Source organism: Pinus tabuliformis, chromosome 9 (genome assembly GCF_031772625.1).
Source record: "Pinus tabuliformis cultivar Carrire ecotype Pingquan chromosome 9, CPIR1, whole genome shotgun sequence".
NCBI classification, from domain to species: domain Eukaryota; kingdom Viridiplantae; phylum Streptophyta; class Pinopsida; order Pinales; family Pinaceae; genus Pinus; species Pinus tabuliformis.
The window spans coordinates 1,473,457,058-1,473,484,249 of NC_142307.1; the positions used below are offsets into that span (position 1 = coordinate 1,473,457,058).

The 27,192-nt window shown below is 35.4% G+C and overlaps 1 protein-coding gene across 2 annotated transcripts; it reads left to right on the forward strand.

Annotated features, from left to right (window-relative positions):
* The first annotated feature begins 14,542 nt into the window (after window positions 1-14,542).
* On the forward strand, window positions 14,543-23,348 carry LOC149154179 (14-3-3 protein 7-like). Of its 2 annotated transcripts, none has more exons than XM_089438184.1 (7): window positions 14,543-14,888; window positions 21,408-21,714; window positions 21,901-21,988; window positions 22,131-22,240; window positions 22,428-22,576; window positions 22,710-22,780; window positions 22,957-23,348. In XM_089438184.1, exons 1-7 carry the CDS (start codon window positions 14,816-14,818, stop codon window positions 22,960-22,962), a joined length of 804 nt encoding a protein of 267 aa, XP_089294310.1. In that variant the 5' UTR covers window positions 14,543-14,815; the 3' UTR covers window positions 22,963-23,348. The 2 variants fall into 2 exon arrangements, with proteins under 2 accessions (XP_089294310.1, XP_089294311.1); XM_089438185.1 differs by having other exon boundaries at window positions 14,548-14,888; window positions 22,710-22,756.
* Window positions 23,349-27,192: the final 3,844 nt, after the last annotated feature.

Here is a 27,192-nt window from a genome sequence, read left to right on the forward strand (position 1 = left end):
CTCTCGCTGTTGATGGCATGGTTTTTCCAGGTTATGACAGTGGTTTTCAACCTTGCCTTTCCTTTTTCCAGATAGCCATGGTGTGATGGGATATTTTTCTCAGTTTTGAGCTTTGGAATTTCCAGATGGTTTCAGAATTTGGGGCAGAGGTGGTCTCATGAAAATTTCCAAAGGCCTAGGACTCCATTGACTGATTTTGGTGGGATACATAGTAAAGCTTAAGGGTGGTGCCTCAGTTTAGGGCCTAGTGATCCAGTGTGGATTATGGTAAAGTTTGAGAGGCTGGTGTTTTAGTTTAGGGCCTAGTGATCCAATGTGGATTGTGGTAAATCCTAAGAGACAAGGAAACACAAATTCCTCAAGGATAGTGAAGGAGTTTGGAGGCATTCCAAGCTCGATTTGGTTTTGTGATCTCGGTGCCAGTTTTGGTGAGATCACGGTGTGGTAAGGGTGGAGGTGGTTTAACCTATGGGTTCCCTAAGTTGTTTTTGGATTGGTTTATCCATGATATCCCACATTCATGCTAGGAATATGGCACGAGGGTGACTGGCAGAAAGAAATATTTGGTTCAACCATGTCTATAGTCGGGTGGTACTTGGAAGTCCCGAACCTGGTCGACTCTTGCCTAAACCTGGTCGACTCTTGCCTATGTTTAATAAAAGTTAAGTTCTATTGATTTTGTACTTGTTATTATGTGGCCTTAATAGTTGTTATCTCATTTTTATTTACATGATTTAATGTTGGTTATAAGCATGGTTATGTGACTAGTTATAGTCATGGTTATTTCATGTATTTACTTGTAACTGAAAGGATAATGGATGCAAGACCTAATGGATGTCAAAACAATTAAGGGAAGAGGGTGGCAATCCTTCTTGTCAAGTCTCATATGAGTTATCATTCATTTATGCTCTATCTTGTATTCATTTCCTGCATATTGCATTAATGCCAAGTGTTTGACAGAATGTCAATCCCGATTGGGGATGGTCAGGCCTAGTCCTGGAGTCAATTTTTGATTTGTAATTCTTGTGGTCATGTAACTTATGGATTCTGAAAGCTACAAGGGTTTCTGAGCAGTGACCTAGATTTTGGGATTGAAAAGTGGCACAAATCTTAGAGTCCCAGGCACAAGTTTGAGGAGAAAAGTCCCCAGATGCATGCATACTCATTTTATGCGTGCGTCCAGAGGTCTTTAGATGCACCCCTGTCCATATCAAGGGAGCGTCCAGGGGTTTAGTGGTCTCAAAGCTCAGTGGGACCCAGGGGTTGGTCAGGGGAATGATTGGGATGCATTTTGGGAGTGTAGCAGGTGCAGAAGGTATGGTATGGTGTGTTTCCGTCGATTCCACTTCCTTAACTAACACATAGGGGTCGAATCATATCATAGTAACGTCTCGTCACATGTTTACCCTGGTTGGCTGGTTACTTGGGTAGATGTGGGAGGAAGGCGTTACACCTGGTTGGTTTTGTTGTGAGTCCCACATTCATGATTGGAATATGACATGGGGGTGATTCATTGAAAGAAAGATTTAGTTCAGCCCAATCTATGGTTGGGTGGTTCATGGAATTCCCTAACTTGGTTGGCTTATGAATTCATTAATAATATCTCCTTCTCCTTTGTATTTCATGTGTAAATGTATTGGTTCAAATGTGATTCTTATGGTTGTTATATCATTGTTATTTATGTTGGTTATATGCTGGCTATGAGTATGTTTTATGATAGACTTGATGTATGGCTTTCATCATGTTTTGATTAGAAATTGCATATACAATGAATATATGACCTAATAGATGATAATGTAGCTATTGTGATAAGACATCAATGCTTCCTTACAAATCTCAGATAAGTATGAGACCCCTATGCTCAAATATGTTGTTATAACCTGTAAATTACATATTTGTGACATGTTTGACAAAATGCATGTCATGGATAGCAGGGGTCAGATCAAGTACATGTACCAGTGATTGCATTAGTAGCCTTATTCAATTGTTATTTATCATTTCTGAAAGTTTCATGAAGTTCTAGGCAATGGCTTGAGTCCTGGCCTTGAAAGAGTGGCGCAGAATCTGGGGTTGCTGGCTTAGGATTACCTAAAAAATTCCACAGTCACTAGCATGCCTTGTTATGGGAGAAAATTGAAGGCCTCAGTCACATGCATGGCTTTTCATAGGAATGACTGAGGGTCTAGATCAGTAAAATTTCAAGCTGTCTCAGGGGTTGGTCATCCGAAAGGGTTGGTTGGCTCCTGAAGGTTATGTAGCATGTGTGGAAGGTTAGATTGGTTTCGTTTTATCAGTTCCACTTCATTAACTGTACATGGGGAGTTGAATCACATCATAGTAGCCTCTCGTCACATGTTTAACCCAGTGGACTGGTTAGCTTGGGTAAATGTAGGAGGAGGTTGTTACAACATCTTGGATCTCTAACAACTCTAAGAGTTAATTTCTCCTAAAGCTCCTTCTCAAGTAAGTGGTTTCACATAGATGGCACCTATCTTGATTACACTAACAATTTCACATGCTTTCATTATGATGACTCCACTCTTCTTTCACATCCCAATAGAGAGATCCCTAGCATAAAGAAAAAGTTTGGAACCAATTACTCCTAAAGCATAAAGAGAAGATTGAGGTAGAGAAAAAAAATGAGACATTCCTCACATCTTACAGAGAAGCAATACAATTTCATATATGTCCAACCATCCCATTGTTCCTTGCTTCACCTTGACTCCACTTAAGGGCCATGCCACTTGTCCTCCGTTCTTAAATTCATATAAACCATAATTTCATGAGAGCTGGGAAGTGATTAAGTCCCCCACATTTACTCAAATTTTTGACATTTATAACACCATAAACTCATTGGAATTTTGATTTTCCATTGCATCATAAGTTCTTAGACTTAAAAGAATCCAACATTTTCATTATTTTATGTCGAGTCTTGAGATTAGAGTGTTAGCTCCTTCAATCTAATGTCTTGGGAGACTAATTTGACATGTATATGGAAAATTATTATTGATAGTGTAATTTTTTTTTTTTAATGTATTCCTCTTATCCTTAACAATGTTTATCTTTAATGCCATTTCTTTTGCTTCATTGTTTGTCACCTTTCTAAAACTATAAACATAAACTAGTTTTTAAATTCTTTTGAGATCAATAAAAATCTGCCCACACTTACCTTTCACTAAAAACATTAATATGTTGGCACATCTAATTGAATAACATCGTAAACACTTTAATATATTAAATCTTTAATAGATTTAAAAGTTTTAATTCCATATTTGATAAATAATAATTTAATAAAAAATAAACAAAAATAACTTAATAATATAATAAACACTTTATAATATTAAAAATTTAGCTTAACTTTAATTTAAAATCATTTTTCTCAAATTACAACTTAAGTTATTATTAATGAATCTCTTAGTGCAATAAAATTAAATTAGCCTAGATCTATCTTAATTTTGGATCTACCAAGCATTGACAGAGACCAAATCTCTTTTCACTCTAAAAGAGGCTTGCATATCAAGAGATTTTATCTCTCTTGACCCTTGGTAGATTTGAAGTTAAGATAGATCTAGGTTGGTTTATTTATTAATTATAATTACAATTACAATTATAACTATTAATTTTATGTTTTCTATTTGATTTTATTTTTATTTTTAAATATAATTTGATCGAGTCAAAATGTTTGATTCATAATTATAAATATAAATATAATTATTGATGTTATTATCATTATTATTTTGTAGAAAATGATGCACAATTTAATTCATCATGGGAAAAATAAAATTACATTTTGCATATGCAGTAAGCATTCCAGAAGAAAAACACCTCTCAATATTGAGCTATAAAGAGAAATTACCAACTAAGATAAGCATACAACAAAGGGAATATAGAAGTTAACTCAAACATTTTTGCATTTATCTTTTCTTTTTTGCTTTTCCTTTTTTGCACTTTTTGCCAACCATATAAATTTGGTTCAAAAGGAACAAATGCCAATTCTGGACCTGCTTCCATATGAGAAACTTCTTTTTCTGAATTTGAGCTCTCTAAAACATGGGCTCTTTTTGTACACTCATTCCCATCCAAAGCCTAGAGACCTTTAGGTTCAGAATCCTTCTAAAGAAGGGTGACTATTGCGGCCTATGCCACTGCTTCCCCATATGTTTTAATTCTAGCTTGAACCAGAGTATCTGCATCTAAATGGATAGGATGGCTTTCCTTGTTATCTTCTTCCTCATCTTTAGAAAGGTGGTGTCTTGTGAATTGTCAACCTTTTGGCCTATTGGATTGTATCTTTTTCTTTTTTGGATTCTTCTTCACTTATGGACATGTGTTCTATAGGTGTCCTGTTTGAAAACAAATTCGACATTGGAAATCCGTGTTTTCATAATCTAAAACTTGAGACCACTGAAAATTTTGTGTTTCAATATTATGTGATCTGATAGACCTTTGATAAGGTCTATCTCCACACATATTCTGGTGAAAGTGAAGAGGCCTTTATCTGTTCTTTCCAAGTCCATTTTTTCGAATTTGCCCAGATTGTTTTCAATATCCTCAAGGACTTTGTGATGCTAGAAGGGGAAGGGGAGGTTTGGAAGCCTCACCCAAACTGGCATGGTTGAGACCACCATAGTTGTGGCATCAAACTTTGGGAACCATGGAGTGATAAATATCCCAACTCTTCCTCAAAACCAAGGCCCTTCATTTAGAACAAAATCTAAATCCTTCTGAGTTTCAAATTGGACTATGAAGAATCCTTTTGAGCATAAATAAATGTCGCGATTGGGTGTCTAAAAGAAGAAGACTCACTAGAATAAATCTCCAAGTTTTGTCCAAAAACTAATCTACAAATAATAGCTTTGGAATGGAGGATAGAAAGGAGGGAAGATACCTTAGAAATATTGACTTCCATAGAAGGTGCTTGCTCCATTTGATCTACAATGTAAGGGCTTGAAATGTTTTGACTTGGTTCTGTTGTGGCTAATGTCTTCACTTGAATTGCTTCCTTGAAAGAAATAAAAGTTCCAGTTGAAATCCTAACACCTTGAGCACCCCCATGCAAGCTTGAGGTCATGATTATGAAATAATTTTTTGTGATGTTATAGTCCTTAAGATGAATTGAATCTTGGAGAACTTTCCCTTCATATTATAGACAGAAAATTTGTAGGCACGCCCCATTTATCTTCAATAGACCGCTTTAGAGAAAAAAACAAAGGTTGAGCTATTTGTCCAAAAAATCGAAGCCTTCCCATTCGTATTTCTAACAAAAATCTAGAAAAAATAGTCATGGTTACTCTTTGTATGAGTTGAATATGCCCAAGCCATGAAAGAGAGTGAGATCTGTTTAATGAATGCGTTAGAGTGGAGACAAGAACCACAATCACACCCATCTCTATTAGCCATAAAGCAAAGCATAAAGTTAAATAAATATATAAGGGGGTAGAGGGAAAAAAAAAACCCCCTTTTGAGCACATCCAACACTCCATGCACATTTAGCCCACCCAACTAGCAAAATCAAAGTTCGATTTCAAGTCATAGAAAAGAGAGGAGATGACTGGTGTCCTAGGAAGAGAAACCATCCATTTCACTCTCGGGCCCTGTTTTCTTGCTTCTTTGGAGATCAAAAGGTTATTGCAGCGGATGGTTTCTAAAATCATTGAAGGTTAAAGCTAGAGAATAGGATTGTCCATGTAGAGAAGGAAACTAGGAAGCTTCTCGCAACTCCATGGCACATCCACTAAGAGGGAGGCAAGAGCCTAGTTCGTGACAATGGTGGGAAGGAAATGTCCAAAACACATAGAAACCCTAGACTCCATCACATCGCTAATATTCTTATATGTACTTAGACCACATCCATTCTCATTTCCAAAACATTTGCCACACTACCAATCTTCTTGACTTGTTAAGTTAGCAAAACTATAGTGACCTAGGAGCGCTTCTTTCCCTTCTTTTTGATAATAGAAATAAAATATTAATGAATCTCAATAAATTTCTTACTTTCTTAAGGTCCGCTAAAACACATTGGTCTTAATGGACGTTAATCATCAACATCATCATCATTATTTTATTATTATTATTACTATTTAATTTAATTTATTTTTTAGTTCTATTTTAATATAATTTGAATAAGTCAAAATGTTAAACATGACATTACATTACACCATCTCTACCATACTAGGTTGGAGAGCGCATCTTGAAACAATGATTATTAATGAATCTCTTAATGCTATAATTTAATGTATCTCATTATCTTCAACAATATTAATCTATAATATAATATCTTTTTTTTACTTGGTTATATGTCACCTTTACAAACCTGTAAACATAAATTAATAAACTAATTCTTAATTTCATTTGAAAACAATAAAAATCCAACCATAGTTACCTCCCATTGAAAACATTAATATATGATACGTATAATTGAATAACATAGTAAAAACTTCATAACATTAATACTTTAATCTACTTAATTTTTGGATTCCATATTCTAATAAAATAATAATTTAATAATATAATAAATACTTTTTGATATTAAAATTTTAATTTAAATTTAAATGGAAACTGTTTTTTAATAAAATTTGAGAAAACTTCAAATGTATTTAACGAGTCTAGATCTATCTTAATTCTCGATCTTCCAAGCACAAAGAGAGATCAGATCTCTTTTCATTGAGGTTTGCATCTCAAAAGATGTGATTCATCTAGACTAGATCCGGAGTAAAGATGGATCTAGGTGGGTTTAATTATTAATTATAATTATAATTATTAATTTTATGTTTTTTATTTTATTTTATTTTTAGTTTGATGTAATTTCACCCAGTAAAAATATTTTATTGATAATTAATTATTATTTTATTTAATTTTATGTAATTTGACCCAGTCAAAATGTTAAACATGGCATTATATTACAACATCTCTAAGCTATTACAGTAATATACTTATTATAAGTTTGACAAACTATTTTTGGGAATTGAATTTGGGAGAGGAGAATAGTAATTACTTCTCTCAACCACTTAAGATAAATCAAATTAACACTTTAATTTAAAATCTTAATTTAACTTTAATTTACTTAAAATTTTTAGTTTAATGGAGAAATACATTTAATATAGAAAATATTTATTATATATTATTTTAACCATGAACACTGGTATTCTTTTAACTACCAACACAGATCCATCTCAACTCCAGGTCTTACAAGGCCCAAGGGGGATTGAATCTCTCAAGATGCAAATTTCTTTTTGAATGCAAAATTTGAGGAAAGGTTTGCACATATTTGATTTGATGCAAGTGCATAGGCTGAGCATGAAATTTGATGAAGCATGGACACGAGCTTACCAATGGCATGGAATGGTCACATGGTAATGTTAGGAATTTTTTTTAAATGTTAAGAAATTGTGAATATTTGATTTAGGAGTATGTTTTGATTTTAGTCATCTTGAGAAGTTATATTCTATTGTAAAAGAGAAAAAAAATAGTTTTCAATTTCCTTTATTTGTGGAGAAGGGAAAACAATTCATCCTTTGTGACTCTTGGTTATCATAGTCTGTTCCTTTTAGGAAACAATAATAATAAAAAAGTGTGGTTGAGAAGAAGAGAAGGAAGGAGAAGCTCCCGAGTGAGGAGAAGAGAGAGGGAGAGAAGAGAGGAACTCGATATTTCTCTGTGCAACTACAATCCTAAGTTTGTAGACCCACCTGTACTTTCTAATCTGCGTGAACATGAAGGTAATTATATGTGAATGACGTAATTGAATGACAAATGGGATTGTAAGTTGGCGTGGTTTTAGATTGAATCGAAACCTCGTGTTGAAGCAAATTGATTTCTACTTATGAACTGCTACTAGTTGCAATTTTATTCCTATGTGTTTGGTTATTTTCAAAAGTCTGTACTTGTTCAATTGATTTAAGTGAAGAATTTGAGCATTGAAGCTTTAATTGTTGTGTGATTTGTTCATGTATCTTTTGTAATCTTGTTGAAATGGTCTCAAGACCCACAGAGGAATGTACCATGGTGTCCATGAGTAGGAATGTGAGGTATTTGCAGTAAAAAAAGTTTGTAGCTTGCTAAACCGACTTATAAAAGAAAAAAATTTAAAATCTTGTGGCTTCATTCGTGGTGTGATTGTCCATTTGTCTTTTGGGATTTTTGTTGTGTCAGTCTTAAACTCTGTAGAAGGAATATGTGGCTACGCCCTAGAATAGTGGTTGTGTGGTTTTATGTTATTGATTGGAGTGTTGTTACAACAGTAAGACTGAGTACCCCTATTTCGGAATGCTGTGAAAATCCTTTAGATTGGTGTTTTGATCGTCCAATGTGAGCTAGCGTGCAAACGTTATCGAAGAAAGGCAAGTGAAATAATTTACTGCGTCAAGGATCCAATCAAGGCCATGTAGAATCGATTTGGAAAAAGGTCGCGCCATTTCACCTTCCTGAAATTTGTTGTACATAAATTTAACTGGGTGTTTCGAAAATATTTCGTAGCAAATGACACTATGAAATTATTCTATAGTGACTGGACAATGAATTGGAAAACAAATGCTATAGAATCATTTTGTAGTGCCTGATTAAAAAATTAATTTTGAAAGAATGCTTATCAGTTTTAAATCCCCTTTTGGCATGCTTTCGTATTGCCCAGTTGTGTGGGTATTTTTATTATTGGGTATTAAATGTGACAAAGGGCGGAATCCATTTTTATATGGATGGGGTAGATTGGTGATATTGGTGCCAACCTGTGAGTTTGGCTGCCATCAAGTGGTATCAAAACCTTAAAAGCTCTTTAGCTTGACAATTCTCAGAGGAGGAATATAAAGCTTTTAAAAAAGATGAGTTTGCACCAAAAACAAGTATGAAATAATTCTAATCTTGAAGTAGAGGATGTGAAAATGAATATGATTTTCCTATGAAGTTGGTTTTGTGAAAAGATTGCAGTGGATTTTTTTGAAAGAGATCAAAATAGAGTAGAGAATGGAAATCTGAAAGAAAGGAAGCTAGTAAAGTTCAGAGTTCGCATCAGAGATATGGAGTATAATCAAATTTGAAAATATGATTGAGGTAACTTGTTTTGTTTTAATTCTTATTGAATTTGGAGATCGATGATTGCATGGTGGAAATATGAAGAAGATAGTGTATGGAAGGAAATATACTTTAGGAGGAAGTAGGTCAGATTTGTTTTGAAGAAACCATAATTTTTGAGTGAAGGACAATAGAATATTGTAACATTGAAGGTAGAGCTAGCATAGAAGACTGCAATAACAATGATGCATGTTCAATAAAGATTTGTACGTTGAGGTAATGGTATTTTGTTAATTAATTACTAATTACAAGTAGCAATGATGATGTTTACAGTTGATGATTGTAACCAAGAACAGAGAGAGTTCTTGATGATGATGGTAAGGAACCTTGCAATAGAGAAGGAGGACAAGAAAAGTTCTCAGAGGAAGAAGGTGAGTAAATTGCATGCAGAAGCCAGAAGAGAAGAGAGTGCTTAGATGAAGATTCCAGAGGAAGGAGTCAACAAAAATACCAGGAGAAGACTAGGCACAACAAAGATTAGTATGATATTTATAAACAAGTTGATGGAGTCAGCTTGTTGTAGTGGCTTGTGTGTAGTTCACAATGAGAAGAGAGAAGTTCATAGAAGAAGGAGATTTATGACTACCGAGAGTCGTAGTAAAGGTTTAGAGAGAAGCCATAGTATATCAAGTCAAGACAAACTTGATAGAGAAGTAACTGAAGTTAAATTAAAACTAGAGATTTTGAGAGAACTATTACAGAAAGATGAGGAAGACCGAGGTTACAGATGGACTTTTTGAAAGAAGTAAGATAGAATTTGTTGTAGGTGAAGTTGAGATAGAGATCAAATTCTTAGTTGATGGAGAAACTCAAGGATTTTGAACAGAAGATAAATGCTCAGTTAGAGGAAAAGATCAAAGGAGTTGAGTTGCATCAAAGGACAATTGTTGAAGAAGAAGTACTTTGTGAAATTAAGCAAGGAGTAAACCTTGAAGAGAGAGAGATTGATAATGTTGAAAGGAGACTAGTTAAAAGTCTCATGGGCCATTTAGAAGTTGAAGACCAACACGAAGAAAATGTTGATGAGAGACTAGTTGAGAGTCTCATAAGCTATGTGGACAATCATCATATGATGGCTAAGATGTTAATGGAGGATACAAGCCATGATGATTTTGATTCTAATGATTGGTGTATGAATGCAGGAGTTGTTCCATATAAAGGAAAGAACATTGATTTTGTTCTGTGCAGGGAGGATGAACACTCACTAAGTATTGTTATACAGGTTTGAAGGAAGACAAAGGATAGCTAAGATGAAGACTATGTGCCATGGGAAAATGCAACCATGGAAGAACAACCTAAGGGTGATGAACACATGCATGTGTATATTAATGAGGATGTTGTTAAATTGGATGAAGCAAATGAAGATTTGATGGGCAGTTTGAAAGTTTTAGTGTTGCATGAGGAGATATGTTGGGAGCAATAAAGGAGACTTCAAAATATCGTATCTTTAGAACAAATAATTGGTTTGTGTATGTAGATGTGCAGGAAACAACGAAATGGCTTGGAGATATTTCAATTAATGAAGTACAAGAACCATTGGAAGAGGACCTGTAGGATTACAGGATAGGCACATAAAACATTGCTGCTGAATTGAAGTTTTTCAAAAATTGGTTGAACAATCCAAGGACAGTGAGTGTAGTAAATTGCAACAGTCCAAGAGATGATAAGGATGAGTTTCCCATGGAAAAAATGTAGCAACAAGGAGACAACAATAATGATGAGTTCTAGCAGAAAATGCAGAGGGTGGCGAAAGCAGTTCCAAGAAATTGTTATCTTGATGTGTCAGTGGAGGACAACAACAAATTTTAGCCAAGAAATAATGGTTTGTGCCAGCCAAAGGATAGTTTGGATGTGGAAATAAACAAAATAAGGAAGTTGATGTTGAAAAAGCCTCAACAGGAGAGGTATGTAGCACAAAGGACAATAAAGGACATCATATTGAAGAGGGTAGAACGAGTTTTCATCACCAACAAAGGAGGAAAACTACAATAGGAGAAAACAATAGAGCAATGACATGACAAGGAGAAGGACCAACTACGACATAAAGTTTGGGATAAAGGAAGATTCACTTCATCAGCACATGGTCAAGAGACCATGAAGCTTTTTCACATTGGGAGTTTGATGCAGGTGCATAGGATGAGCATGAAATTTGACGAAGTTTGGACAAGAGCTTACCAATGTGATGGGATGGTCACATTGTAATGTTGGGATTTTTTTTTTAATGAAAATTATGAATATTTAATTTAGGAGTAGGCTTTGATTTTAGTCATCTTTGAGAAGTTATTTTCTATTATAAAAGAGAAAAAATATTTTATTTTTCAGTTTCCCTTAATTTGTGGAGAAGGGGAAGTGATTCACCCTTTCTAACTCTTGGTTGTCATAGTCAATTCCTTTTGGGAAACAATAAAAAAAAGTGTTTGGGAAGAAGCGAAGGAAGGAGAAGCTACCGAGTGAGGAGAAGGGAGAGGGAGAGAAGAGAGGAACTCATTGTTTCTCTTTACAACTATAGTCTTGAGTTTGTAGACCCGCCTGTACTTTCCAATATGTGTGAACATGAAGGTGTTTTGTGTGAATGGCGTAATTGAATGGAAAATGGGACTGCAAGTTGGTGTGATTTTAGATTGATTCGAAACCCCATGTTGAAGAAAATCGATTTCTGCTTATGAACTGTTACTAATCACAATTTTATTCCCGTGTGTTTAGTTATCTTCAAAAGTTTGTACTTGCTAAATCGATTTATGTTAAGAATCTAAGTATTGAAACTTCAATCGTCGTGTGATTTGTTCATGTATCTTGTGTATTCTTGTTGAAATGCTCTCAAAACCCACAGAGGAATGTACCACGGTGTCCAGGAGTAGGAATGTGAGGTATTTATAGTAAAAAAGTCTGTAGCTTGCTTAACCAACTTATAAAAGAAAAGAAAATAAAATATTGTGGCTTCATCCATGGTGTGAGTATCCATTTGCCTTTTGGGATTCCTATTTTGTAAGTCTTAAAGTCCATAGAAGGAATGTGTGATTGTTCCCTAGAATAGTGGTTGCGTGGTTTTTTGTTAGTTATTGGAGTGCTATTACAATGGTAAGACAAAGTATCCCTATTTTGGAATGTTGCGAAAATCCTTTAGATTGGTTTTCTTATCGTCCAATGGGAGCTAGCATGCAACCCCTAACAAAGAAAGGCAAGCGAAATCATTTCTTGCTCCAAGGAGCAAGTCAAGGCCATGGAGAGTCAATTAGGAAAAATGTCGGATCGTTTCACCTTCTTGAAAATTGCTGTACACAAATTTAACCATGCGTTGCAAAATTATTTCGTAGCGAATGACGCTACGAATTATTCTGTAGCGAATGGACATTGAATTGGAAAACAAGTGCTACAAAATCATTTCGTAGTGACTAATAAAAATTTAATTTTGAAAGACTATGTGTTGGTTTTAAATCCTCTTTTGGCCCGCTTCCATATTTATCTAGTTGTGTGGGTATTTTTATTGTTGGGAATTGAATGTGACAAAGGGCCGAATCCATTGTTATATGGATGGGGAAGATTGGTGATATTGGCACCAGTATAACCTAGTCGCCATCATGATTCCTCTCATCACTTGGTAGATCCTTAGTTAAGACATATATATACTAGTTCTCATAATATTATTTATATCATATAAATTTCACATCTCTATATATAAAAGTATTCTCAATTTTTATTTTATTAAAACTTTGATTTAATTTCTATGGAATATCCACATAATATTTTTAGTAGTAATGCTCATAATTTGTTTAGATATATCCCAAAAGTAATTATAACCTTTTTGCTTTTAGATTTAATTAAAGAAATGTTATTAAATTAGAATATTTATAAATTATTTTGATTGTGAAATGAGTTATGGTTTTTCGACATGTGGTATTGATAAACCATGGTATTGGCTGTGGTATTGATAAACCATGGTATTGTAACAAAGCATATTTGCAAGTTAATAATATCCATGATAAAGTGGGGGTGAATATCCATGATTAAGAATCTTGTTGAGCGGAGAGACTCATTCTACAACCCATTGTGATGTGTAACTCCATTCGTCTGTCATCAAAGTTGAAATTTTGCTCATGTCGGCCCAAATATAAATTTTTTAAAAATTTAAAAATAAAAAAATTAAATAACTATACAAAATATTTAAATAATGTCGGTTCATAAAAAAAATTGCATGTGAAGAAATTGGATCCCTTTCAGCTCAAGCCAGATCCATATTTAAGATGGATCTAAGCTGGTTATATTGTAAGTATTACGTTTTTATGTCCTTATTACTAAATTTAAATATTGTTACATAATCATTATTTTAATTTATATAGTAAAATGAATTGTAATTGATAACTACTATTTATATGTTATATATTTTAATGTGATATGTGTATTATGATTTTCTTTTATTTAAAAAATTGTACATAATTTTATTAATAGAAACAAAATTACAATATAACAAATCAATTTTTTTTTTTTTTTTTTTTTTAATTGAGGCAACATTTAAAATGTTTATTATTTTTTACTTGAGTCGACAAATAAAGGTTTACAAATATTTACACCTCTACAACATCACCCCATACTCGACTGTAGAGAGCCTCTTGGTGCAACGAGAACTTATAGCTAATTCAAATGACTTGGGTTAGACATGAGATCAGACTCACTAGATTACATTACAACTCAAAAGTATAAATCAAGGCAGTTTGAGTTACATCGAAGTGAAACTCGATATAAAGGGTATTCTAACCTTTTAGCTTTATCACAAAGAGCCGTTGGGAGGACCAAGTGGTTGGTACAATGAGATGTCATCCCTTCCACTTTGTTTCAAATCCTAGAGGGATATCTTTAACCTATTATGATAAAGCTCAAGGAGTAGACTCCCCATCTTTATGGAGTCTAAACTCTTATTAAATCATAAATAGACTCTTATCAAGTTCTAAATTCATGAAATATCTTTATGAAATATCTGACTTATAAATTATTAAATATAATTGTAGTGTTACAATAATAACCACTGAATTTAACCTTAAACCTCATATTACTCCAAATAATAATCCACAATTTGATTACATCCCATAATTTAATATTAGAATCCAAAAATTGGTTCATCCCCTCATACTTAGAATCCAAAAATTGGTTCCATCCTCAAAGAAAAGTACATTTTCATGAAATATTTGACTTATAAATTATTAAATATAATTGTAGTGTTACAATAATAACCACTGAATTTAACCTTAAACCTCATATTACTCCAAATAATAATCCACAATTTGATGACATCCCATAATTTAATATTAGAATCCAAAAATTGGTTCATCCCCTCATACTTAGAATCCAAAAATTGGTTCCATCCTCAAAAGAAAGGTACATTTTAATATTTTCACATCAACACATGATGAATGGCTCCCATTCCTCAAATTAAAAGTCGAGCGCTTAATGAAATGGTAGTCGTCAGATAACATCCGAGGGGTTTCAAATTATTCTTAGCCGTCCATTTCACAGAACATCGGGACTCCATCAATTTTCCTGCTCATCTTACCCTCAATTTGTAATTCTCTTCCTGGCGGAGGGTTTGGAAGCTGGGAAATCAGGCGAAATAAATAGGGAATTGGGACTGTTTGCTGCAGATATCGTTTTTATTCGCCGAGAAATCAGCTTTGGGTCTGTGATTTGGCCTTCTGCGTTCGATTCTGCGCGCTTTCAGCCTCATTTCCAAGGCCTTTTCGTCAGGTTTGGCTAAAAAATGACCACCGAAAAGGAGAGGGAAAATCATGTATACATGGCCAAGCTTGCCGAACAGGCCGAACGATACGACGGTAAGATGAATTCCTCCCCACACCCCCGTGTTTTATGATGTCTTTAGTGATTGTTGTTAAGTTTGAAGGCGACAACCTATGCGTTGTTTGATTTTGTTTTTTTAATTTTTCAAAATTTTCTTTTGTTCTGTAAGCATTTCTATGGCTTGGCTGAGACGCAAACAAATTTACAGTTCCTGTTTGCTTGTTTTTTGGGTTTTCTTCAAATTTAAGTCGGTGTCAAAATGCCTCTGCAAAATCCTAAAAAAAAGTTGAATATAGAAAGAATTTTTGTTGATAAGATTGCATTTAAATCCTATAAGAACTTATGGATGCATTTTTTGATCCTTTTTTTTTACAGTAAAGTCTTCTTGTTGAACGGATATGTGTTTGTTTTAACCGCCTTCAAGTCTGATTCGCACTTAATTGATGCAAAACGCTGTCTGCGGAGCATGCTTCTTTTTCTCTGTATTTGATTCACTTCTCATAATAGAATATGATTAGTAACCTTAGTTGCAGCAAAAGTGATCAATAGTTATTGCTGTTCATATTTATTTTTAAGAGGTTATCGCTGTTAATATCACTTACTATCCGAGGTTATCGTTGCTAACCACATTCTCCGGTTAGCAACGATCTGGAGGTTAGAACACTAAAATAAATTTATAAATTATATGTCATCTTGTATAAGGTTTGTGCTGTATTATATAACTGTGGCCCTGTGGGGGTATCTAGCTTTTACAGGCCATCGCTTCTATGAATGCCAGGGCTTATTCTTATAAAATGTTGTGTTGAGTTAATCTCCAAAAGCCATATGGCATATGGATGAGAAGACTTGGAGACTTCCCCTTTATCGACAGGTGGTAACCAGGGTAGTTTGGGTAAACTGCTAGTGCCTGAGATCCAAGAGAGTTGAACTGATGAACTCCCCAACTTGGAGGAGAAAGTCTCACATCTGGCTCACGGCTGCCTGTGTTAGTTTGACAACGAACTTGGTTAAACAAACGTAGTTAAACAGTTTTTTGTAACCAGTTTTTGTAACCAATTTAGATTTAGTTATGTAACGGTAATGACATGAATATATCGAAAGTTCATGTAGATGAAAAGTCATTCTTGAATAAAACACATACACATTCAGTTTCTATTTCTTGGTCTTCTCTCATTTTGTTCTTGCTATTCTTTCTTTCTCTGCTATTATTTCAATAAGTGGTATCAGAGCCTGGACAAAATCCCTGCAGTGCGAACCTGTGATCAACCTGTGGACGGACGGCGTGTTTTGGCTGTAATTCTCCTGTGGACGGTAGCAGAATCGTGGACGGCGTGACGGCGTTGCTAACGTTGAAGATGTGGTGAACCCTGAGGACGGCGTTGCCCAAACGTTGAGGCTTGAAGAATCCGAATCGTTGGATCCGCGTTGAGGCTTGAAGAATCCCTGGCGTTGAGGCTTGAAGAATCCCTGTGGAGCTGGATCCCTGAGGACGGCGATTGCCCAAACGCTGAAGATAGAATCCCTGAGGACGGCCCTGTGGACGGCGTTGCAATCCGGGTATTGTTTTTTTTTGGCAGAAATTTAAAAAAAAAAAAAAAGAAGGGTTTGCAGAAATTTTTAAAGATAGCAGCAAAGGTTGTTCAGATTTTAAAGATAGCAGCAAAGGTTGTTGTTGTGGTTTTTATAAAATTATTGAAAAAAGGGAAGGGTTTGCAGATTTTTTTTTAAAGATAGCAGCAAAGGTTGTTCAGATTTTAAAGATAGCAGCAGAGATTGAAAAGGGTGTTGTTGTTTTTTTTTAAAATATTGTAGAAGAACAAGTTTGCAAGGGATTTGCACGAATGTTGTGAAACTAGAAAAACAAAAGGGTTTGCAAGAAATCAAAGGATTTGAAACTTGTCTTTCTGTTTGAATTGGGGAAGTTATTTTTTTGAAAGACTGAAATCCTAGGAAGGAGGGAAAATGGCCAAGATGTCGAATGCAAGATTCGAGGTGGAGAAATTCACCGGAAAGAGCAATTTTGCTCTTTGGAAACTGAAGGTTAAGGATCTGCTTGTGCAACAAGGGTTGCACAAGGCGTTGGATGGGGTTACTAAGAAACCTACAACCATGACTACTTCAGACTGGGAGGACTTGGATGCCTGAGCTCTCAGTACCATCCGGCTATGTCTAGCGGATGAAGTTCTCTTCAACATCGTTGAAGAGACCACGGCGTCAGGTTTGTGGGAAAAACTTGAAAACCTTTATATGACAAAATCATTAACCAACAGAATTTATCTGAAACGACAATTATACAGTCTTCGAATGAAAGAAGGTTCAAGCGTTGCAGAACATTTGAATGTTTTTAATACACTAATTTGTCAATTAACAGATATGGAAGTCAAAATACAGGAAGAAGATAAAGCCATAACCTTGCTGTGTTCTCTGCCTGAATCATGGGATCACTTCGTAACCTCAATCAGCTACAGCTCTGCTGATTCTTTGAAGTTTGAATCAGTCGTGGGAGCTCTTCTGTCTGAAGAAGTACGAAGGAAATCCAGCGCCGATACAACTACATCAGAAGCCATGTTCGCTAGAGGACGCTCAAAGGAAAGAGGAGACAAACCAAGGGGGTCTTCCAGGTCGAAATCGAAGGGCAAAAAGTGTAAGGCAAAATGTTGGAACTGCGGTAAAGTTGGACACTTGAAGAAGGACTGTTGGAAACGGAAGGAATTCGAAAACCTGAAGAACGAAGCGAATCAGGCTGATTCAGGTATTGTAGACGAAGTTTTATCTGCTGAAGAATTGTGTATGATAGATGAAACTTCACCTGAATGTAATGTCTCTCATAGTTTTGATAGCTGGCTGTTAGACTCTGGTGCTTCGCATCATATGTGCCCACATAGAAACTGGTTTACTTCGTATGAAAATGTAAACGGTAGTTCTGTGTTTATGGGTAACAATATGTCATGTCAAACTGTTGGGATGGGAGATATCAGGATTAAGATGTATGATAACACAGTTAGGACATTAACTAGTGTTAGACATGTGCCTGATTTGAAGAAAAATTTAATCTCTTTGGGAGTGTTGGATTCAGATGGTTATAAGTTTACAGGTCAGGATGGCGTCTTGAAGGTCTTCAAAGGTGCTCTTGTGGTTATGAAGGCAGAGAAGGTCGGGAATCTTTACAGGTTAAAAGGAAGTACTCAGGTCGGTGAAGCAGCGGTTGCGTCAGAAAAGGAAGAAGCAGGTACTCGTCTGTGGCATCAGCGTTTGGGTCATATGAGCGAGAAAGGTCTTCACATACTGATGAAACGTAAATCTCTTCCCGGTCTGAAATCCTTGAATTTAGATTTCTGTAAACATTGTATGTATGGGAAACAGTGTAAACAGAGATTTAAAGTTGGCAATCATAATAGTAAAGATGTTTTAGACTACATTCATTCTGATCTGTGGGGGCCTTCCCCTGTTATGTCATATGGAGGTGCATTGTATTTTTTAACGTTCATTGATGATTACTCTCGTAGAGTTTGGGTCTATATGCTAAAAAGGAAAGCTGATGTATTCAATGTCTTTAAACAATTTAAAGTAATGGTAGAGAAAAGAACAGGCAAATCTATTAAATGTCTAAGAACTGACAATGGTGGTGAGTTCACTTCTGTTGAGTTTGAACAATACTGTAAGGATGAGGGCATTGTTAGACACAAAACTGCTGTCTATACTCCTCAGCAAAATGGTGTTGCTGAGCGTATGAATCGGACTCTTATGGAAAGAGCCAGAAGCATGATCAGCAATGCTAACTTGCAAAAGGAGCTGTGGGCAGAAGCAGTATCTACTGCTTGTTATTTAGTTAACAGATCACCTTCAGTAGCAATTGATTGTAAAATTCCTGAAGAAGTCTGGACAGGTCAGTCTTGTGACTATTCTCATTTGAGGATATTTGGCTGTGATGCTTATTCTCTGATTCCGAAAAATCAGCGTTCAAAATTAGATCCAAAGTCGAAATGTTATGTCTTTGTTGGGTATGACTATGCAGTGAAAGGATATAGGTTGTGGGATCCTACATTGCGGAAGATAGTCATTAGTAGAGATGTAACATTTGATGAATCCTCTTTGTTAAAATCGAATGTTGAAAGAATGGAACAGGAACAGGTATCGCCGAGTCAACGAGTTCAGTTGGAGGCTAGATCTTTCGGTGACAGTCGAAAGGAAGGAGAGACTTCTGGAGACAAAGGTGTTGAAGACACAAAGGAAGCCGTTGAAGCTTCTGAACCAGTGCGAGTTTCTGAACCAGTTCAGCAACCAGTCACTCTGAGAAGATCAACAAGGGAAAGGAAAACTCCCAAAAGGTATGAAGATTCTGCTTCATCTTTTGCTTTGGTTACTGAAGATGGGGAACCATCTTGTTATCAGGAAGCGATAGATGATACAGATAGCGAAAAATGGAAAAAGGCTATGGAAGAAGAAAATTAGAAATGGACTCCTTAGCCAAGAACAATACCTGGGATCTTGTAGAGCTTCCTGAAGGGAGAAGTGTTGTTGGATGTAAATGGGTCTTCAAGCTGAAACGGAAAGTTGATGGTAGTATCGAGAGATATAAGGCGAGATTGGTAGCAAAAGGGTATTCTCAGGTTGAAGGTATAGACTTTCATGAGATTTTTTCTCCAGTTGTAAAACTTGTTTCTATACATACTGTGTTGGCACTAACTGCGTTGCTTAATCTTGAGTTAGAACAATTAGATGTTAAAACAGCTTTTCTACATGGTGATTTGAACGAAGAAATATATATGGAACAACCAGAAGGTTTTGTACGAGGTCGCAACAGAAGATTAGTTTGCAAGCTCAGGAAATCATTGTATGGTCTGAGGCAGTCTCCCAGACAATGGTACAAGAAGTTTGATTCCTTCATGGTGAGCCAAAACTTTATAAGAAGTGAGTATGATCATTGTGTGTACTTCAAAAGTTTCAATGGCATATTCATTATCTTAGCTTTGTATGTTGACGATATGCTTATTGCAAGCAAAAGCATGGAAGAGATCAACAGGTTAAAGGCTCAACTCTCTAGGGCGTTTGATATGAAGGATCTTGGAGCAGCAAAACATATCTTGGGCATGGAGATACACAGAGACAGGAAAAATGGTAAGCTTTGGTTATCACAGCAGAAGTATGTGGAGAAGGTACTTGAAAAGTTTTCTATGAATAATGTGAAACCTGTTAATGTTCCCCTAGCTTCCCATTTTAAGCTTTCTTCGGTTTTGAGTCCTAGAGCTGATGAAGAAAAGCAGTATATGTCTCATGTACCATATGCAAATGCGGTAGGCAACTTAATGTATGCGATGGTATCTACAAGACCTGACATTTCACATGCAGTTGGAGTTGTCAGCAGATTCATGGCAAATCCAGGTAAAGAACATTGGCAAGCAGTGAAATGGGTGCTTCGATATCTAAGAGGCACAAGAGATCATTGCATCGTCTTTAATGGTAGTGAAGGATCAGTCTGCGGATATGTAGATGCTGACTATGCAGGTGATTTGGACAAAAGAAGATCTACTACAGGTTATGTCTTTACTCTTGCAGGTGGAGCAATTAGTTGGATGTCAAAGCTTCAAGACACGGTTGCATTGTCCACTACCGAAGCTGAATATATAGCTGCTTCAGATGCCAGTAAAGAAGCAATCTGGTTAAAGGGTTTGCTCGATGAAATCGGAAGAACGCAGGAGAAAGTGAGTGTACTTTGTGACAGTCAAAGTGCTATTCACTTGGCCACAAACCCTGCCTATCACAGCAGAACCAAGCACATTGATGTGAGATATCATTTTCTGAGACATGTGATCGATGGTGGAAAAGTAGCTCTTAAAAAGGTCCACACACGAGAAAATTGTGCAGACATATTCACAAAGCCAGTTACAGTAGAGAAGTTGCGGTGGTGTTTAGCTTCTCTTGGCTTGCAGGAAAGATGATGAATGGGAAAGTTGTTGTCAAGGTGGAGTTTGTTAGTTTGACAACGAACTTGGTTAAACAAACGTAGTTAAACAGTTTTTTGTAACCAATTTAGATTTAGTTATGTAACGGTAATGACATGAATATATCGAAAGTTCATGTAGATGAAAAGTCATTCTTGAATAAAACACATACACATTCAGTTTCTATTTCTTGGTCTTCTCTCATTTTGTTCTTGCTATTCTTTCTTTCTCTGCTATTATTTCAATAGCCTGAGCTAGGGAATGATCTATTATAAGTGATCCTTGCTGTAGTTAATAGATGCAAAACTTATCTTGCAGAATTGGGTAGCTAGTTGTCCTCAGTATCTGATGTCATTTGTTCATTTTAATTGCTGCAAACTTTTATTTACCAGTATTAAGTTTTAACACCATCTTACTGTAATTAGCTTACTTCCCAGAAAAATGCAGATGAGTTATGTGAACTATCACAGGGTAATTTTTTTGGCAGCTTTGTAGGATTTCATATATCAGAATTTTCTACTGTTGTCAAAGAATTGCATGACTATTACAAGGTATTGCTTGCTAGATTGGTAACTGAATATTTTTTTTATGCGTGAACTTATTTTTTGTTAGAAATGGTGGATTCAATGAAGAAAGTGGCCAAATTAGACGTTGAACTGACAGTCGAAGAAAGAAATCTGCTTTCTGTTGGCTATAAGAATGTTATTGGTGCTAGGCGGGCTTCCTGGCGGATTATGTCGTCCATTGAACAAAAAGAGGAGGGTAAGGGTAATGACGTGAATGCAAAGCGAATCAGGGATTATCGTCACAAAGTTGAGACAGAACTGTCTAGAATCTGTGGTGACATTTTAACCATTATTGATGAACATCTTATTCCATCTTCTAGCTCTGGAGAGTCTATGGTCTTCTATTACAAGATGTAAGTCATTTAATGCTCTTCAATGAGAAGCAGATGAACTTAAGCTGGAATTGGAAATGTGGAAATTCCTGGCATTGGATATGCTAGCATGACCTGTTGTTTTTGTTTAATATGCAGTTTCCATATGCAGATAGCTATACTCTTCTTTTTTTAACTGATTATTCTATCATTTCATCATCTTAACAGGAAAGGAGATTACTATCGTTATCTTGCTGAATTTAAAAGTGGTAATGATAGGAAAGAAACTGCTGATCAGGCCCTCAAAGCATACCTGGTGATGCATTTAAACCACTGCTTTTCAAATGAAACTATTTTGCAAGTATCTATTTAGTAATGTTCTTTTAGATTTAGTAGAAGTGGTTGTAAGTGTGTATCTTAGTCTAGTCTCAGCTCTGTGTCATTTTGTAATATTTCAGACTGCTTCAACCACTGCAACAACAGATTTGCCTCCAACTCATCCCATCAGGCTTGGCCTTATTCTGAATTTCTCAGTGTTCTATTATGAAATTCTTAACTCTCCTGAGAGGTGCGATAATTATTTGGATTCTTGATTTGAGATTCAAAATTTTAATACTTTTTTATTTGAATGGATTTGACATTCAAAACTCTTTTTTTATATTTGAATGCAAGTTGAAATTTATGCCTAAGCTTTTATGACTAGTGGTTTTTATTTGTTGTTTGTTGCACAATAAATTTCTGTGGGTTTGTTTCAGAGCATGTCACTTGGCCAAACAAGCGTTTGATGAAGCAATTGCAGAACTTGATTCTCTTAGTGAAGAGTCGTACAAGGATAGCACATTAATAATGCAGCTACTAAGAGACAATCTTACCCTTTGGACTTCAGATTTGCAAGAAGATGGAGGTAAAGCTTATGGCAGCATACATTTATTTGGACATACAGGACGTGTTCTTAGATATCTCATTAGCAAGCTCATAATAATATATAAAGGTACATTTCAGTACTTGAAGCTGAAGAAATTTTCTGTTTTTGACAGGAGAAGAGCAGCTCAAAGGTGAAGAGATTAAGCCAGCAGATGGAGAGGTAAGTAATTTGAGTGGCTTGCAGGTAATAGCTTTTTACAGTATTCTACAGTTAAATACAGGGTGTAGAGTTTCATATTTATTTGTAGCATTGGTTTTCTCTGTTGTTTAGTACGCTGGAGCTGTTTGAGTAGGCCGTTTTTCTTTTGATGTTATCAGTATCATTGAAAGGTATTCGTTCTTGGTGATATTGTGTTGCAGCATTAACACTAAAAGGGGAGCAGAACGAGTTTATGCATGAGAAGCTATGATCCCATGATTATTAGGGCGTAGGTCATTATTTAATTGATAGTTCTTTCACAGTTTCTGCTGCTTTGTAGATGTAGATATTACTTCAGCCCATTTGGTTATATGGGATTGAATTTTAGCTGATTTTGCATTGGACTTGTTTAGCTATATAGGTTCAGATGTATAAAACTTTCTATTCTCGGATCTAGTTTTTTTCGGCTGGAACTCGGGTGTATCTCTTTGGGGCTTAAATCCACATCCGAAGGTGTTGTCCAATTTTAAAACAAAGACCACATCGTATAGTTTATATATTTGAATGCGATTACTGTTGAAGCATCAATGAATGTGCTTTTATTGTTGTGTTACTTGATCTTTGTTTAGGCTAGGAAGTTTGTTGATATAGTAAGTACATTTCTGTTGCTGTTCTCAGCATTTTAATAACAGCATATTTGTTACTTCAGAGTTCGATAAAGTTTTTATTGGTAAACATGTGTCAAAAATCAAATTGGGGATTTCATAAAGGCGGCAACTTAAGGGGAAAGCCATCTTTTAACTATAGGCTGCATTTCGCTTGTTTTCTTTTAAATATTTGTAGGCTGTCTATCAATGATGGAAAGGGTAAGATAAACACTTGAGCTCTTGATAGTGTTTCAGCTTCTTTTGTATGCTTTTGAAGACTTGGTGTCATTAACTCCAGGGTATAGAAGGGATAAACCAGAAGTTGTGGCTGCGCTCGACATTCTGTTCTTTTTCAAGATCTGTGCTTCTTAGCTGTATGCTCCTATTCTGTATGTTCTTATTCACATGTTTCCCTTGTTCTTTCTGTAATAGTAATTCTGTTAGCATGAAATGGCATGTCATGTTTTTCCTTCCACATTGCTTTTATTTGACAACCAAATAATGAGCAATGAGCTGTGCGCTATGAATGGAGTTAATAGCAGCGGAGTGTATAGGATGTGAGCCCTTGTTTGGTACAATAACCTACTTAAAGTGAGTAGGGCCTGCCCATCATTCCTCTCAAGGAGATCCATAGTTCTTCCGTTGCACATAAAATGCCTATTTTTACACAAAGTGAACTTTATGAGCGAGTTAAAAGAATGAAGTCTATGCTTGATATTTGTGTTGGTTAGATTTGTAGGGTCATTGTTGGGAAAGGTCATCACTATTGACAAAGGTGCTTTGCTATATTTTGATAAAAGCCATTAACAAAGGTGCTTTGTTATAACTGACCGTTGAACTGATATGTGAAGCTTTGAAGATTAGTTTACATCTACTATCTTAACTTGGATTAAGATGCAATGAGAGAGACCAAATTTGTTGAGGTGTATCTTTTTTAAAGTTTTTGCATAATTAAGAAGATAGGTTTTTTTATCTCTTTCAAAGTTTGATACATTATGGGTTAAGATAAGATGGATCTAACTTTGTGTATGAAGATTATATTGATATTGAGCTTTTCCCAAATTTTTGCATCATAAAAGAAGTTTGAACCTCATTTGAACCCTTCGCATTTGATAAATCCAAGGTTAAGATGGATATATGATGTTTTAAAAATACTCTAAATTCAGGGTTAAGATGGATCTAGGGTGTTATAAAATTGCCTTACTGTGGTTGTGTGTGTCCTTTTGTGACAATTTGTTAATATCTTTGCCCTAGTAATTTTGCATAATTGCGATGTTTGATTTGTCCGTCCCATTTGAAATTTGGTCCAAAATGGCAAGTTGTTGGTTTAATAGGGTTTTTTGAATTTAAAATCTTTGAATTGCATGCTTTTACAATGCCTTTTTGTCTTGTATTCTAATGGTTGTTGCACTTGTGAGGGTCTAAAATATCTGCTTTCAGTTCTTTCCTCAATTGCCTTTATTGTCCAGTACGCCCATTTTGATGTCTTCCTTAGACTTAATGAACACATGACCTTCATTTATGAAGCCTTACTTTGTTAGTTGGGCTAAACCCTTCTTTTCAAGTCATCATCTTTCCTAGATAACTTGATCCTAAGTTAATATATTCAAGTCTTTTAAGTTTAGATATGGCCTTGTTGGGTCCCATTGATGAATCAAACTTAATAGGATTTCCAAATGGTTTTTCCAAGCATCCTAGATGGCTAATACCTCTTTTGAGTGTGACACATTATGAAAACAAGCACCAACCATCACATGCCATGTGGCCACTAAGTTGGCAATTTGTGCCTCATGGAGCTATCAATGAACTTTTGCGTATTTAATGTGATTAGGGCGACCTTAATAGGTCAGAATATCTTGTATAACCTGATTTTAAACTAATTGATTGAATGTCGACTATGTGGGAATAAACTAATTGGGACCAAAGCTTTTTTTTTCAATCAAGAATTTAATGTGAATATAGTTAAAAGGGGTTATAAAGAGTTGTTAGGACAAGCATTGTAAGGGTTATTAACATAATGACCATAGAGATTAAATAACACATGAACCCTAGAGGTTACAAGGGTTATAGGGTTATAGTGTAAGGGCAATATGGGTAAATATGGATCACTACTCTAGGAGTCACACGGGGTTTAAGTTCTCTTGGCAAGAGGACCATTGGGGTTATAAGTGTTCTTTCATCTACTTCATCGAATCTTATTTTTCTTTCTATTATTAATTTGAACTTCAATGGTAACAATGAATTGTTCTCTCCACTAGCCAGCCCCATTTGATCTAGTAACTGCATGCATAAAAATGCATATGAAATCTATTCAATTCATGCACAACTTGAATATGGTTAATATGTATAACATTATTTTAATTAATTATTAATAACATGACAACATGATTGTGTTCAATTTGTTGATTTTAAATTGTATGTTTATTTTTAATTCTAATTCATTTTAATATTCCATGAACAAAGCTTGCTTATTTTGTAAGATTCAAACATCTCAAATCCTTTATGAAACAACAACCCTTTACTTAGGGGTATGCATAAGCCCTTGGTTAATGAAGTGTTTGACTAAGTTAACGTATGAAGGGGCATGAGAAATCCCAATTATCAACATAAATATATAAGATGAGAACACTTATTTGTTTAACATTTTTCCCATGTAAAATTGTTGTGTATGCACAATTTATTGCTATAGTTTTTTTGTGGACACCACCTTTGTGTAGGGCTACATGAGATGAGAAACTTCATATATAAATCTCTTTATCAACATAATCCAACTATCAAATTAATGTATGTTTCTCTAACAATAATTGCTCAACATATGTGAATTTTTTTTCAATGAATTAATAACTCAAGCCAATATAGAATGGAGCCTTATATAATTTGTCATTTATCTTGGTCTGCTCTATTTAAATTAGAAGTATTGGCTTGTATGGCCCATTTTAGGGGCATGACTTAGTTTGGTGGTATGGGGTTTGGAAACTTCTATACCTAATTTGAGGCATCAAACCTCACATTGGGGTCAAAACTTTTTGAGCTTAGCTCCCATCCCCTAATTTCTATTGTACACATTGTAAGTTTTTTAGTGGTGCAGAAATCACATCAATTAGAGTTGTATGCAGAAGGCTCATCTCCTACAAGTTGACCTACCTTGATGACTACCATGGTATCGAGTGGATGTTATCATCTTCCATTACTCACACGTGTGAGGTTAGTCACTGTTAAAATTTGCAACTAGGGCCAAATTCCACTTTGGGACAACTCTTTTGATGGAGATGATGATTGCATTGGATTCCTCTTTTCGAGAGGTCCAAGATTGATATAAAGATCATCTCATTTGGACAAGCAGAAGTGTGATTTTGAATTTATTCCCTCACTGTGCAAATTGTTCAGGTCGGCCTTAGCTTAATGTAGGCTCAAGAAGCCCAATGGATGTGTCTCTTAACCCACATCAAAGTGTATAAATAGAAGATACCTCACACCTCATTTGGACATCTTTCACTCACACATTCTTCTCTCTCTTCATTAGATTGGTTTGCATAGCTTGGGCAACCTCTCTTTCTCAAACGTGTGGCAAGGAGGACGATTTTTTGGGTAGAAAATTAGAGGTCGAATTTCAGACTTTAGGCGCAGGGTTGACCAACATTGACCAAGGGGCATTTGATTGAATTTGACTTCGGTTTTTGGGCCAAAATTTTATTTTTCTCAAGCCGCATTGTTGGGCATGAAAATCGAGGAATTTTGGGTTGGTTGACTTCATGTTTGACTATAGAAAATTACAGTAGTCTTCTTTCTCCTTTGATTGAGTTTCACTGA